The sequence below is a fragment of the Myotis nattereri genome (genome assembly GCF_964212035.1).
Source record: "Myotis nattereri genome assembly, chromosome: 7".
NCBI classification, from domain to species: domain Eukaryota; kingdom Metazoa; phylum Chordata; class Mammalia; order Chiroptera; family Vespertilionidae; genus Myotis; species Myotis nattereri.
The window spans coordinates 12952492-12967398 of record NC_138082.1 but is presented as its reverse complement, the minus strand read 5'-3'; the positions used below and the strand labels follow the sequence as shown (position 1 = coordinate 12967398).

At 41.5% G+C, this 14907-nt stretch overlaps 1 protein-coding gene across 1 annotated transcript in view; it reads right to left on the bottom strand.

The window, feature by feature from the left end:
* PARD3B (par-3 family cell polarity regulator beta) overlaps positions 1–14907 on the bottom strand; it is a 907405-nt gene that overhangs the window by 96674 nt on the left and 795824 nt on the right. The window contains exon 21 of the mRNA XM_081095604.1: positions 2490–2625. Within this exon, the coding sequence (XP_080951730.1) occupies positions 2490–2625 (136 nt within the window). The remainder of the gene's footprint in view (positions 1–2489; positions 2626–14907) is intronic.

Sequence of the window (14907 nt, the reverse complement as noted above, 5' to 3'; positions counted from 1 at the left end):
CTAGTGTTTTTCCTTGGCTTGGAGAGAGAACAGGAAAGGACGCTGAGATGCTAATCCCTGGTTTGGAGTATCTCAGGCAATGACAAAGAGCTCTCGTGTTTTATGACACAGCATTTACCAAGCATCCCTTTGGGAAGCCCTTGCTCCCAATTGTCTGGGAAGCATAAAATCAGGCACTTTTGGAAACACTCAACACATCTGAGCATGGGAAACACAAATTAAAATAGAGATACTTCTTTACTCACTAGCTTGTGTTTCTATTTATACCGTTACTTGGCTTAAAAATAGAATCAGTAAAGTAGGAAGGACCCAAGTGTGTGGATATCTAACTCAGGTTTGGTGAAGGTAAGCGAACACTTTATGTCTCATGCAGGTTAAGTATTTTCATCCCTTCAGCTTCTAATGAAGAAATAAAATAAAATCAGGTAAAAAAAGCAGGACTGCTTACTCTAAAATTACTTGTGTTCTGTTGCTCATAGTGGTTTTGAGATGGAGGACTTTTCAATGCATTGGGCATGGTGTTCCCTTTTGGTTTGGGGGAAACTACTTCCCTTTATTTCATTGCTTGTTTGTTTGATTGAGGGAGCAGAACTTCTCATCAAAGTCAGCAAGTTGATCTCAATTTAAGTTAGAAATAGTGAACGGTTCTCTCCATTGTTATTCTAGAGAATTGTTTTCTTCTGCTACTGAGAATATCAGTGACCAGTTGCCTCATCACTGCTAATGTCATTCTGTTTAATTCAAATGTCTGTAATCAAGCCAATAAATAGCTGTTTGTTTTGACCTATAGCCGCAAGATGCCTATCTCTGGAAGAGGTGGGAGTCATTTGGTAGAAGGCTGCCAATCCTTACTGTGCCTTTCTGATGAGTGTTTTTAAAGTCTTATCGCACATGGAAGAACCTACTGGTGCTGGGAGTTTTAGATGCTCTGCACAACAGTGCTGAATGCTCAGACAGGCTCTTAAACAGCAGTGGGAATGTTCTGAGGGCCGCACACAGGAAGCCACAGCACTGAAGTGAACACCAGAGGCAATCAGCTCAGTCACCGGACTCTACTCTTCCAACCCTGCCCTTGTGAGCATAAATAGGAGTGTGAACATCAGAAAACTTTTCAAAAACAGATTTGCCCTTCAAAAGAGCTGGTGTCTTTAGTGACCACGGGGAATAAGCGAGGTTCTTATGTGGTTCTCAAGAAAGCACTAAGAACTGTAGCAGCCGGCAGTGGTCATCAGAGAGGGTGAGTGAGAGCTGACTCACGAAGAGGCTGTCACTATTACCACACAAGCTCTGCTCCAGTGATGATGGCAGCAATGAGTGCTAATGTTTACTGAACACCAAAACCCAGTCTCTGGCACTATTTTAAGTATGTGACATGTACTTTTTAAAAAATTAGATTTTTAGAGAGAGAGGAAGGGAGAGGGAGAGAGCAAGAGAGAGAAAAACGTCAATGTGAGAGTGAAACATCGAACGGCTGCCTCCTGCATGCCCATACCGGGGATTGAGCCCCCAACCTGGGCATGTGCCCTGATTGGGAATCGAACCGGCAACCGTTTGGTGCACTGGATGATGCCCAACCAACTGAGTTGCACTGGCCAGGGCAACATGCACTTTTTTTTTTTAATTTTGCAATATTGGGGGACCAGGCAGGCAAGTCCCAAAGGACTTCCACCGATGCTCAGGCCGCTCCAATCTTTTATTTATCTGGAGTAGCCTTTAGGGTAAGGAGGTTTCAACTTTTAATCAAACTCTAAGCACCCTCCTCTTGGGGATTTTTGTGGATGCTCAAGAGTCAAATGTATTTTGTAAGTACAGCTTTGCCTTCTCGAAAATGATAGGAGAATGAATCACTGCCCTGAAAAAAACAAACACAAAGTCTACCTCTCTAGAGGTCAAAATATTCTTTTCTGTTCCCAAATGCTGAAGGATTGGTAAAGAGAATTTTCTAAAACAAAAATTGCCCTTGCCTCAAAATAAAATGATCTTGGAGTCTGGTAAGATCAGCAAAATCTGAATTGTTCAGGTGTGATGTACAAACAATTGATATCTCTGAAGACAACCCTTCTGAAATGTACTCTAATACCCATTTTGAAAAGGCTTAATGACTTATGCTGCATGTTCCATTACTGTTTGCCCAGATGTCTGAGACCCAAGATGGAGGGCAAAGATTAGAGTGCAGTGGATGATGACAAAGATTCTTTGTCCTCTTTAAAACAGCAAACATCTGCTCCCCTCCAAGTTGGTATACAAGTCCAACAGGGAGTAAATATGAGAGCAATTAAAATGAACTACTGTGCATTAGTGTGGTTTGATTTATGTGAACAACTTCTGTGGGAGAGGGTCTGGTGGACTAATAGGAATGGAATGGCTGTGGTTGGGATAACCCAAATATAACAATATATTTAGATCATCCTTGGCCGTGTTCTTCTGCTCTAAACTATCTCAGTAAAGATACTAGTAATTTCAATAATTGGAGTTAGGCATGGGCTTACCCAGTGAAGGTCATAGTCAGATGGCCTTGCTCTTCCTTCGTCGTCCTCATATAATGTGAAACCTTCCCTCCGAGCCTGATAATACTCCTTCCGCAACTTCTGGATGCGATCAGCACCTCCACTCATGGGATAGCCACTACAGAACACAAACAAACACAGTCACACAGTGCACGTCACCCTGGAAACTCACTTTTTGATCTTCTTGTTAAAGGAGCTGACATCTGCATTTGGAAGATTCAATAATGTCAGGCACTATGCTAGGAAAACTGTGAAATCAGTAATAACAATGAACAAAAACCAGTCCTGACATGCATACCTTTAGCTTCAAGGGTCAGAACATCTGACTTGAGCTTAGTAAGTGCCTTTTGAAAAGGTAAGAAAAGGTCCTGACCTGTAGAGCAATTAAAAGAGCCATCACATTTTTCTTATAGTCACACCCACAAAATTTGGTTACATTTTCATGTGGGTATCTCATTTTCTCAACTAACTATTGCCTATTAGAGACCAGTTGCTTGAACTGAAGATTGGATGTGACACAGAGTTGGCATGTGCCAGTGTTCAATTCAATGAGACTCATGCATTTTTAGAGTGTGGGCGGGTGAGGTACATGTACATGTCAATGTGTAACCCATGCCAAAAAGTAACAAAGAAAGAGAGAAAGCGGGTAATAGTAGAACGTGTCCACTTATTTACTAGTCCAAGGTTCTCTCTCTACTTTACCACTTCTTCCTCTCAGGAATTATAAATTCTCCAGTGACCCATCCACTCAACCCCAAACTGGCCAGCCAGTGGCTCCATTTTAGCTAGTATTTGTCTCCTTCATTTCAATAGACCCAACACCATGAGATACAATTCAGGGCTAGGAAACAAGAAAGGAATGATCGGCAGAACTCACAGTTGTTCAACTTCTTTGGTTCATCTGAGGTATAACTGAGAGCCCTATTGTGTCAGACCTTAAGTTAAGATCTGGGAAAGTAAAAATGGACAATTCACAGTCCTTGTCTGCAAAAAGAGCACAGTCTGGGAGTTAGGGGACTGATAGTGAAAAAGACTGCAACCCACTGTGACAGGTGCTATAACAGAGTCTGCACAGTGAGGAAACAGACCGCTTAAACTTAGACAAGGTGAGCGCAGGGCCACAGAGGAAGATCACGGAAGGCTCCATAGAGGAGGTGACACCTTGGCTGAATCGTGAAGGTACTCAACAGTTGGGGAAGATGAGGAAATTCTGGACAGAGGAAAGGGCAGTGTAAAGGACAGAAATGAGAAAGCATCTTGTTTTGGGGAATGCAAGTAAGTTATTTGGGGCAAGCAGCGGTCTCAGCTTCATTTGTCCTACCTCATGCACATATCAGGTGGTACATGCTCTCTTTCTTCTCTTATTGAGGAAGCACAGTAGAATAAAAGTGCGTGTGTTGGTGATCTGGGATATTTTGAATTTACTTTATTGACAAAAGCATATTCCTTGCAAAATTTAGTATTTTAACTCAATTTGTAATAACAACCATAATGACACTCCTATTTCATGAGTCTGTAAGAATCACTGCTTCAGTATACAGAGCATATGGGTGGAGCAGGAAAGAGAAGTTTTTCTTGAGCACTTGTGTTTTTTAAAAAAAGAAAAGAAAAGAGAGACAGGTGTGACTGAGAAAGGTAAGTAGGGGCCCCATTGTGAAGAGCTTTACATGCCCCAAACATCCCCCAGTATTACAGCTGAGTTTTAAGTTTAACTAAGATATAAAATGAGATCTCTGAAAGCAATAGAAAGAGGTCACCTACCATTTTGTTAAAACACCGAAAAATTATACTTGAAAACTATAACAAGAAAATGATGATTAAACATCTTTTGGAGGAAAAATATTCTTCCCAAACTAGATTGTAAGTTAATTAAAAGCAGGACCACGTGTTGATACCTTCCAACCTCTCTACAAAGTTAGTATCTGGTGCTAGGCTTTCCATGTACCCTATACCCTCGGTAGCTGATGCCTTTGGTTAAGAAAAGACAAACCTTTATAGATTACATACCTTGATATTTTTTCAATATGTATTTCAAAACTCTCAAATAATTCTGTTTCTATACCATGCTTTTCTCTTCTTTTTTTAAATAGAAGTTTTTCTTGAGCACTTAAAAAAAAGTTGGAAGGCCTGATATGCTTTTCCAAACTACAGAGCGCTCTCTGGCACAGCTTGCCTCACGCCTGCGTATGAGGAGCTATGATACCCGTATCCAATGTGCAGCGTCCGCTGATTACGTGAAAGCATGAGCTGCAGTCAAACTCACCAGACAAGTTTAGTCAACACAGTGCAAACTCACATACATAATCTATTAGTTTACCCAGAGAAACCGAAGCACTGAATTCAAGCAGAAAGAGGTCATCGGTAATAAAGAAAAAAAAAAGAAACTGACTAATGCATCATTTTAAAAAACACAAAACCCACCACTTTCCTACATTTGTGGCGGAGAAAGAAAACATACTCAGACTGTAAACTAGTCTATATATCTATAAATACATACATTTTAAAATACGGGTTCAATCAGATTTTAGTTCTCAAAGAGAGGGATTGGGGCAAGAATACAAAATCAGCTGTTTAGGATTCAGAAAATCTCTTATGGTTGACAGGTACATGACTATTTACTCAGAAAAGAAATCTGGCCTCAGAGAAAAAAATAGGAAAAAAAACCACTAGAAAGTCATGGACCATCTCAGTGCAAGACAAGCTGTCCCTTCTCCCTCCTGTGGGTATTTTAAAGAAGATATGGACACCGTACATATCTGTCATAACCTGGAACTACATCTCAACATGGCCTCTTCTTTTTCTTTTCCTCTCCAACCCCCATTCTACTGTTAGTACCTGTATCATATTTTTTTCAAGTGGGTGTTTTATATAATAAAATTAGGAACAGCAAATTTTGGCTTCATTTTTTAGCTCTTCTTTGCAGACAATATACAAAAGCTCACCATCACATCAATAAAAGTGATATACACAGCTATTGTTACCAAAGCAGTTAATTAATTCCATTTTGTGTTGAGAATGCAGAAATGTGAAAATAAATATAAAAATACCATGTCATAATAGCAACAATAATCATAATAGTTATAATTGATAGAAACTTACATAGTAAATATATTGTTACAGACTTTTATTTACTCCATATTTTGCCCAGAGCAGACATCACTAATCAATTACAGCATTCTTTCCCAGTGACCCTAGACATGATCTTAGGATCCTTCTGAGAACTTCAGAAAGCCACTACCAATCTGCAAGAGCTGGCACTTGAGTTTATTTCCAATTCTTGTTTAACAGGTGCTGTAAATAGCTCAATATATCAAATAAAATGGAAAGGTAGGTGTGTTTTTTTTGTTTTTTTTTAAATATATATATATATATATATATATATATATATATATATATATATATTATTGATTTCAGAGAGAAAGGGAGAGGGAGAGAGAGAGAGAAACACCAGTGATGGGAAAAAACCATTGATTGGCTGTCTCCTGAATGCCCCACACTGGGGATTGAGCCTGCAACTGGGAATCAAACCATGACCTCCTGGTTCATAGGTTGATGCTCAACCACTGAGCCATGTCAGCTGGGAAAAAGGTTTTATTGTTCTGCTCCCCAGAGATGAGGAATCATGGCTAATAGATGATGACTAAAGTCTGTCTGACTTCAAAAACTAGTCTTCCCACCAATGTGCACTATCTCCAACCTGGGTCTTTTCCTTTATCTTATCTACTAGTGGCCCAATGCACAAAATTCGTGTAAGAGTAGGCCTTCCTTCCCCTGGCTGCCGGCACCAGCTTCCCTCTGGCAACTGGGACCCTGGCTTCTCTCTGGCCACCAACAGGCGCCCAGGACTCATGCTTCCCTTGTAGTCCCGGCTTTGTCCGGAAGGTCAACCAGAGGACATCTGGTCTAATGAGCATATTATGCCTTTATTATTATAGACTAGAGGCCCAGTGCACAAAAATTTGTGCACTCGGCGGGGGGGAGGGGGAGGTCCCTCAGTCTGGCCTGTGCCCTCTCGCAGTCTGGGACCCCTTGGGGGATGTCCACCTGCTGGCTTAGGCCTGCTTCCCGGGGGATTGGGCCTAAGCTGGCAATGAGACATCCCTCTGGCAGCCCAGAAGCCCTTGGGGGATGTCCACTTGCCAGCGGGGAGCAGACCTAAGCTGCAGTCAGACATCCTTAGCGCTGCTGAGGAGGCGGGAGAGGCTCCCACCACCACCGCTATACTGGCAGCTGTCAGCCTGGCTTGTGGCTGAGCAGAGCTCCCCCATGTGGGAGCGCACTGACCACCAGAGGGCAGCTCCTGCATTGAGCGTCTGCCCCCTGGTGGTCAGTGTGTGTCATTAGTGACCAGTCATTCCCAGTCTTTCTGCTGTTAGGGTCAGTTTGCATATTACCCTTTTACTATATAGGATAGAGGCCTGGTGCATGGGTGGGGGCTGGCTGGTTTGCCCTGAAGGGTGTCCCGGATCAGGGTGGGGGTCCCACTTGGGTGCCTGTCCAGCCTGGATGAGGGGATGATGGCTGTTTTCAGGCTGGCCACACCCCCTTCAGGGCGGGGGTCCCCACTGGGATGCCTGGCCAGTCTGGGTGAGGGGCTGAGGGCCGTTTTCAGGCTGGCCAAGCCTCCCGGAGATGGAAGCTCCCAGCCTCTCCTTTTTTTCTTTCTCTTTTTTTTTTATTCTGTAATTTATTTACCTTCTATAATTGAAACTCTGTTGCCTTCACTGGCGCTCCCAGCTCTGAGGCCACAGCTGGCTGAAAGAAGGTATCTGGGGTTTGTTTAGCTTCTATAATTGAAATTTTGTTGCTTTCAGAGCTCAGAGCCAGGCCGCGGCAGGCGGGGAACCTTGGCTTCCTCCATCACTGGAGCATGCAAACCTCCTGCTCGCTTCAGCTGTGTGGCTGCCGGCCGCCATCTTTGTTGGCAGTTAATTTGCATATCTCACTGATTAGCCAATGGGAAGTGTAGCATAGGTACGGTTAATTACCCTTTTTGTCTTTTATTAGATAGAATATCTTAGAGACTGGGTCCACAAGTCACATACTAGCCCACAATGAAAGTTAACCCTAGCCTTGAGAACTTACTTTCTGAGGACTCCTACTTTCCTTCCTTTATTACATGTTATCCATTTATTTTTCTGGCTTTATGGGACTTAGCAGTAGTGATTCTAGGAAATATTTTGCCTAATAGCTTCAGAAGTGATATCAGATTATGATGGAACTCAAATACTCTTGCAACCATATAACATGGGGCAAAGCATCAATAACCCCATCTCCACATTGCTAGATGGAAAATTTGCCTTTCTGTATTAATTGTTCACTGGATAAAATTAGCCATTTTATAAAAAGGAAAGGCTCGTATTATAGCTGTATTTATATGTAGGTGATCAGGCCACTCCTATACTTTCAATGTGCTGAAATTTTATGTAAAATGAATTTAAACCGTGTAACAAAACAGATTTATATTGTAGCGATTTCTTGTAAATTATACTGGCTATACCAGTATCTTTAAAGGCAGACATGTAGCCAGGCCGGTGTGGCTCAGTGGCTGAGTTTTGACCAATGAAACAGGAGGTTATGGTTGGATTCCCAGTCAGGGCACATGCCCAGGTTGCAGGCTTGATCCCCAGGGTGGGGCATGCAGGAGGCAACCGATCAGTGATTCTCTTTCATTACTGATGTTTCTATCTCTCTCTCTCCTTTCCTCTCTGAAATCAATAAAAATATCTATATTTAAAAGCCTAAGCAACCATTCAACTGTTCAACCGGTAGCTATGATGTGCTCTGACCACTAGGGGGCAGATGCTCAACTCACAGACATGGAAACATGGAACAGACTGATGAATCTCAGAGGGAAGGGGGGAGGGGGGAGGGCAGGAAGGGATTAACCAAATAACTTATATGCCTTCTAGAGGCCCAGTACATGGATTTGTGCACTGGTGAGTTCCCTCAGTCTGGCTTGTGGGGATTGGGCCGAAACTGGCAGTCCGACATTCCCCAAGGGTTCCCAGGTTGCGAGAGGGCACAGGCCAGGCCTAGGGATCCCACCAGTGCATGAATCCTCCCATTACTGCTGCAGGCTGGAAAAGGGAAAGCAATATTTATTAAGCTCCTGTAACTCCCCAAGTTTAATACTTATGCTTTACATACTTCATCTCACTTAACTCTCCATCAAATTTGTGAGGACGACGCTGTTACTGACATTGCACAGGTGAGTAGACGAGGCTCAGAGAAGTTGAGCAGCACGATTGCTGAGCGGTGGGCCAGGGGTTGGGTGACTGCAAACCCTGAGTTCCTTCTACCATATCGTGTTGCCTTGCCAGAAAGGCACTAAAACGCAGCAGGCATTTCTAGCAGCAGATCACAGGCACGTCCAGGCGGAGGGAACTTAGCAGAGCACATTTATAGCCCTACCTTCTGATACACGTTTATCTGCACAGATCTGTGCCATAAAAATAGAAGTAAAAGTAGCTAAAGCAATAGAAAGACATGCAACGAAGTCCATATTCACTCAAGAATGATGTTGGAGCAACTGCAGACAGAGAGTTCTGGATAATTAATGTTACATCTCTAACAGGCTTATGTGGGAAATGGGTATAAAACTGAATGGGGTGTGAAAGAGAATCCACATGGGACAAAGATCCCACATGAAAGAGAGAGAAGTGCTGGATGGGGACCAGGACAGACTGGCAGCCAAGGCCGCTCCCAGGAAAGTTCACCCCGACTGAATAAGGGGGAGCTGATCACTGACAATGAACCACTGTTGGGCTTGTGAATTAACTTGGGGTGATTTTGTGTTTATGCCTTGGTAGGTATGTATGTAAAAATGTGCACCCTGGGATTAAATGGCACGTGGTTAATTCCAATGAGCCGTGCTGTTTTCGGACCTGCAGCTCTGCGTCTGCAGAGGCGTTTGCCTTCGGTGAGGACAGGCCTCATTTGCAAGTACCAGCCTGGGGTCCAGAAAGGCGATGTGGTTAAGAAATAGTCTTTGTAAAATGGAGCCTTCACAGGAGTATTCCTCCCTGGATGTGGCAATCCTTACGAAGTCACTGAACAAAACGATGTGAATTAGATGAGTACATGCCAACAATTATCAGAACACGGAGTATTTGTAAGTTTGGGGTTGCATCGACTCTTTAATTTTGTATGAAGTTTCTGTAAAATGTTATTTTGAAGTTTATCACTAAATGTTTAATTATATAAATATGGTGTCAACCTTTCTGTACATAAAAGGGTGGGACTTTAAAGGTTTTCTTAAAAAGGGTTAAGCTTCTTGAAAGATATGGGGTGAAGAAAAACATTCTTGTAGCCTTTTAAGAATGCCAGGATGCCAATCTTTTCCTGTTTCTCCCCCTCCCACCCCCCCCTCACCCCACTCCCCAGGTTGTTGGGTTTTTTTTGGTTTGTTTTTTTTTTTGCATTCAAGGACCTGAAAATTATCATTGTTATAAACTTCAATTTTAGTAGTACCATTGTTGCCTTAGAAAACAGAGCATTTCTTTTTTGAAAGTGGGAACAGACTTCTCAAAGTACCTGTGTTCTGGGTCACTAACACTCCCGATAACACGAATGAAATATAATCTAAAATAAAATCTATATGCAATCTTATTTGACCAATTTTACTTTAAACTAGTTTCTGGAAAAGACTATTCCGTCGAAGACAGACAGTCATGGACACAACTGTTACTTATTTTCTGTTGGTGCTAAAGATCCCTGTCAAATAAAAGTCCCTAGAGATTCTTATAAATGCATTCAGGCTCATTAATTCAAAAGGCTTTTGAAGATTTACAGAAACTATAGCCCAAAAGCACTTACATTAATACTCTACAGATTTGCCTTTCATAGCAAAAATGCATTTATATAGTGGACCATATACACTAAAGGAGCTTAAATAATAAACAATGGCTTTTAATGGGGCCTAATTCTATAGAATTCTTCAAGTGATACTTTAGTCCTGAAAAGCTCTAAAAATTATCCAGTGTAAAAATATTCAGTAAATATTATGATTATGTAAATTCCCTATCTTCTCCTGCTCCCAATTTCTTATACTTATTTTTTGAAAGGTACATTGACAAGTAAGATTTTTCATGGCTTAGTCCATCCAGTGAAATTTTGGCACCCACAACTGAGGACCCATGAATCACATCTGGGAATTTTTTTCCAATTTCTTCCCAAATTCATCATCACTATTTATCACTTTAAATTATTTTTGCTAAAATGTTTCCCCAAATAATAAGAATATGCCTTTCCTCATATGGACATTTAATATATATCAGATTTAAGTTATCTTGTTGATTAAATAATTCATTGAAATGAAGAGCCCTTTGCATGCTTACTATGACTGCCTAAAAATTCCTCAATCAAGAGTAATGAGTTTAGAGAGAGAGAAGCATATTATTAACAGACAAAACAAACTGTCCACATCTAGACTCTGCCTTTATTTCCGGGGATACATTTGTCAATTATCTCTGACCTCTACTTCGTAGAAGGTGAAGGGACAATGCTTAGCCATTTAAAGAGAATATTTAATGTCACATAAGAAAAAAACTGGTGGCAGAATAGGAGAAAAAACAGTGCTCTATGCTAATATGTAACTTTGAAAAGTATGTTTTTGTATAAATTACGAAGAATTCAACAAATCACTTCCTATGTCAGGATCATGTGGGGAAGTTGGGAAAAACCTGTGCAGAGAGATTGATATGCACGTAGGGTTAGAAGAGGAAGAGAAACCGCAAAGCACAGTGATGCATTCGCTCAGCCTGTAATCCTGAACACAGTTTTTCCTCCGGGCCATCCCGATGCTGCCTGGGTCACGCTGACCTAGCAGCTACAACCCACAGCGTGACTTGGCTTACCTGGGTGCCTGGCTTTGCCATGGCAACGGGAGTCTTGACCTTTCATCTTTCTCAACATGTTGCCTGCTTTCAGCATCTGCTCTCTTAGAGGTCTTTGTTTTGTTTTCTCCATCCCTAACTCAGTAAAGTCAACTTTGATTCCTACAGCTTGCAGATTTTTCCTGGAAACCTTAACCCTGGACTGGACCTTGACCCCCAGTGAATCAAGCCTTAGTGGATGTAAAGGCCCCTTCCCTGGCACTTTCGATTGCATAATGGCAAGCATTTCTACTCACACTACGAACCACGCTGCCATTTATCGTTGAAAGCAATCTCATTGATGCATGAAGGACAACTTTCTCCCGTGTGATTGATTGTTGTGACTGTGAATCTCCCCAGATCAATGTCATCTCCTCTCTGTTAAAAGGCATTGCTCTACCTTTGCTCTTTATCACTTGAGACAACGCGAGGCCAATCTCTAAGCAGATCACCTCTCATCAGAACATCCTGCTTCTCTGTCTGCATTTCCAGCGAAGGCAGAATGTCTTTGGAGTGATATTGACAGTGTTTTCACAGTTCGACAACACACAACAGCTTCAACTCGCCATTATAAGCCAGAAACACATAATTTCATTGTTCTGATACTGCACAAGGACCTCCTGGCTGTGTTCAAATTTCAGAAGCCAGTTTTGCCATTAGTCATAAAATATCCAGGTGAGTTATTCATATTTTGAATAGTATTCTAATACATTTCCTCCAACACAGCGCAGTATTCTTGAGCCTTAAATAATTTACACAAATACTGGACACATTTAGAGTTATGTATAAACATAGGATACATAATGTCTAGAGACATTTTGCCAATTTTATTAACAACACAAGGTATGTGGAGGTCACAGAAAGAATTTATCAAGTGTTTCATGTGGTAACTTGTTGCTAAAAAATCTAGTTGAAATGTTTACACTGGATGGTTGCAAAATTAGCCCTTCATTTCTACTCTACATCTTTGCAAAAACAAACATACATAGATGCAAAGGAAAATAGATTTGGATCAATTTGGAACTGTGCATTCACTGTGTCTTTCATTAAAGATGGTAAACAAACCATGCTCTCAATTATAATTCATGTAGTTACAGCTGTTCTTACATGGTTGAAATATAGTGACATTGCATCCCAACTGTTTAACTGATGCACCAAATATTTGAGTGTAGAGAAAAATGTGTGTGTGTGTGTGTGTGTGTGTGTGTGTGTGTGTGTGGTGGGGGTGTGTGCGGCAATTTAAGTTGTGTTAGTGTTCCCACCGGCCAGTCCATGCAATGAGCACATGGCCCTGGACATGAGCGCATTCATTTCCCTGGGTTGGTGTCAGTTCCTAAGCACCGCTCATAATGTAACCTTGACATTGTGTTGAACTCAATTCCAATGTTTCAAGATGTGCATTCCTTGCACAACATGGCCCCTTGCATGCAAGCCAACTCCTCCACCAGGGAACAGCCACCTGACATGGTGCTCAAGGACACAGTGCGGGGTGGATTTAGTGAGAGGCCAGGTAGGGTCCAAAACAGCCTTCACCTTAAGTGTTTTCCAAGGTCTATTCTGACTATACACAATTTTTGTCTCACCTAATGACTTTAGAAACTAACCTTAAGACATGACTCTACATGAAACGCAAGGTTTTTCAAAGAGTTTTATGGTACAACATAAAATTAGCAAAATATTGATAAAAAGGTAAATGGAAGGGACCTATAAAACCTTTAACTCTTATTCGCACTGTTGAGCTGAACAAAATATAGTTTAAGGAGAAATAAACTTTGGTTGCTTATACAGTATGTGAGCAAATTAATATTATTACAACACACACACACACACACACACACACACTTGTCAAAGAAATTCTCATCAATAAGTGTAGGGCTTGCAAGATGAAATTATCTTCTAGGCTTAAGTTAAACACAGCTTGAGGTTTAGAAATACATATCTGACATTTAGATGGGAATTAAACTTTCAGAGTCTATTCTGGGAAAAATAGGCCTTCGTGGCAGCAGGCCAGAAAACCTTGGGAATTTCCTGGGCTTCCATAAAATTCCCTCTTCCTCAGAGGAAAGAAGCAAGAAGCTCATCTCCTCCCAGGGGATCTCAGAATGCCATGAAAGGCCACTGATTCCCAAGCTGCCACCCAGACCTTTCTTTTTAGACTGGAAGAAAATAGGACCTAATTGACTACAGAATTTTAAGGGAAAATAAGCAGATTCTAAATGATTTAGTGCATGCATACTTTTTTTAAAAATTTTTTTATTTGGAGGATTATATTAGTCAGGATAGGCTATTGTATGCTGTGGTCACCAAATGTCAGTAGATTAAAACAGTAATTTCTTAATCACATAACAAGGCTTATTTTTCCTCCCTTGGGAAAATAACAGAAGTGACAAAGGAAGAAAATATATAAAAGAACAAGGTTTTCAATTGAAAGAAGCTAAAAATTGTGAAGCTCAACACTAACTGTTTGGAGACAAAGCCTTCTAAATAATAAGATATGTAAACTAGTCCTGACCAACACATCAAAGGGATATATGATAATAAACTACCCAAACACCCAGAAGGGACATATGGGTCACACAGATATGTGATTGTGGGGCCGATCTTAATGATCACATATATGGTGTTAAATCATACTATCTCATAAGCATAGAAGTCTACATGAAGTATTCTGAAATGATTAGCATAAAAGCAATTAAGAATCTATCAAGAACATTTTTGATATTACCCAATTCCTTTCATTCCTTTTACACCTTTATGCTGAATACTGAGCGCTAGACATTTTAAATAAGGTTATAATAATTAGCCAATCCAAAGAGATTCTCAACTCCAAAGAGCCACCTAAAACGTTCACATATACTTAGGTCCCAAAGGATGCCGAATCCAAGAACTTCCCACAGCGCTCATTTGCCTGGTGTAACCTGAGCTCTATACCCCGTCACCTCTCGCTGACCTTCTGACTCCAGGGATTTACGGGACAGAGACAGCTTGGAGTGCCACCGCCTAGTGTGCTCCAGTTGTTTTGAAAAGACGTTCACATTCCTACAACTCCTGTCTAGGACCATGCTTTTCAGAACAGCTCAGAAACTAATACATTGATTGGTATCAAACTTAGATCAACTGCTTTCTTAAACATTTTCTAATAACCCTCTGAACGTTTTCAGATAGGCACATTTATTATTTATTCTTAAACATTACATGTCTATGGTCCTAATGGCACAAAGGGGAATAAGACCCAGAACCGGACCCTCAGAGATTTCACAGTCACATGAGGGCCGTGGATACAGTGCAGTGTGGCAGTGATGATGAGGAAGTATCTATCACGAGTATCATGATGTCCTGCAGTGGGTCAGGGTGAGGGTGATTGGTTGGCTTGAGGAGACCGGGAAGGGCCTCAAGGAGAGAGGAGAGCAGGCAGAGGGAGGGTGACTGGGCACGCTCAGGTGGGAGGGACACCTGGAAAGAGTGGAAACATGGAAGGACATGGCAGGTATAGCGGGAGTGGTGCAGTGGGTGGGGAATGAAGC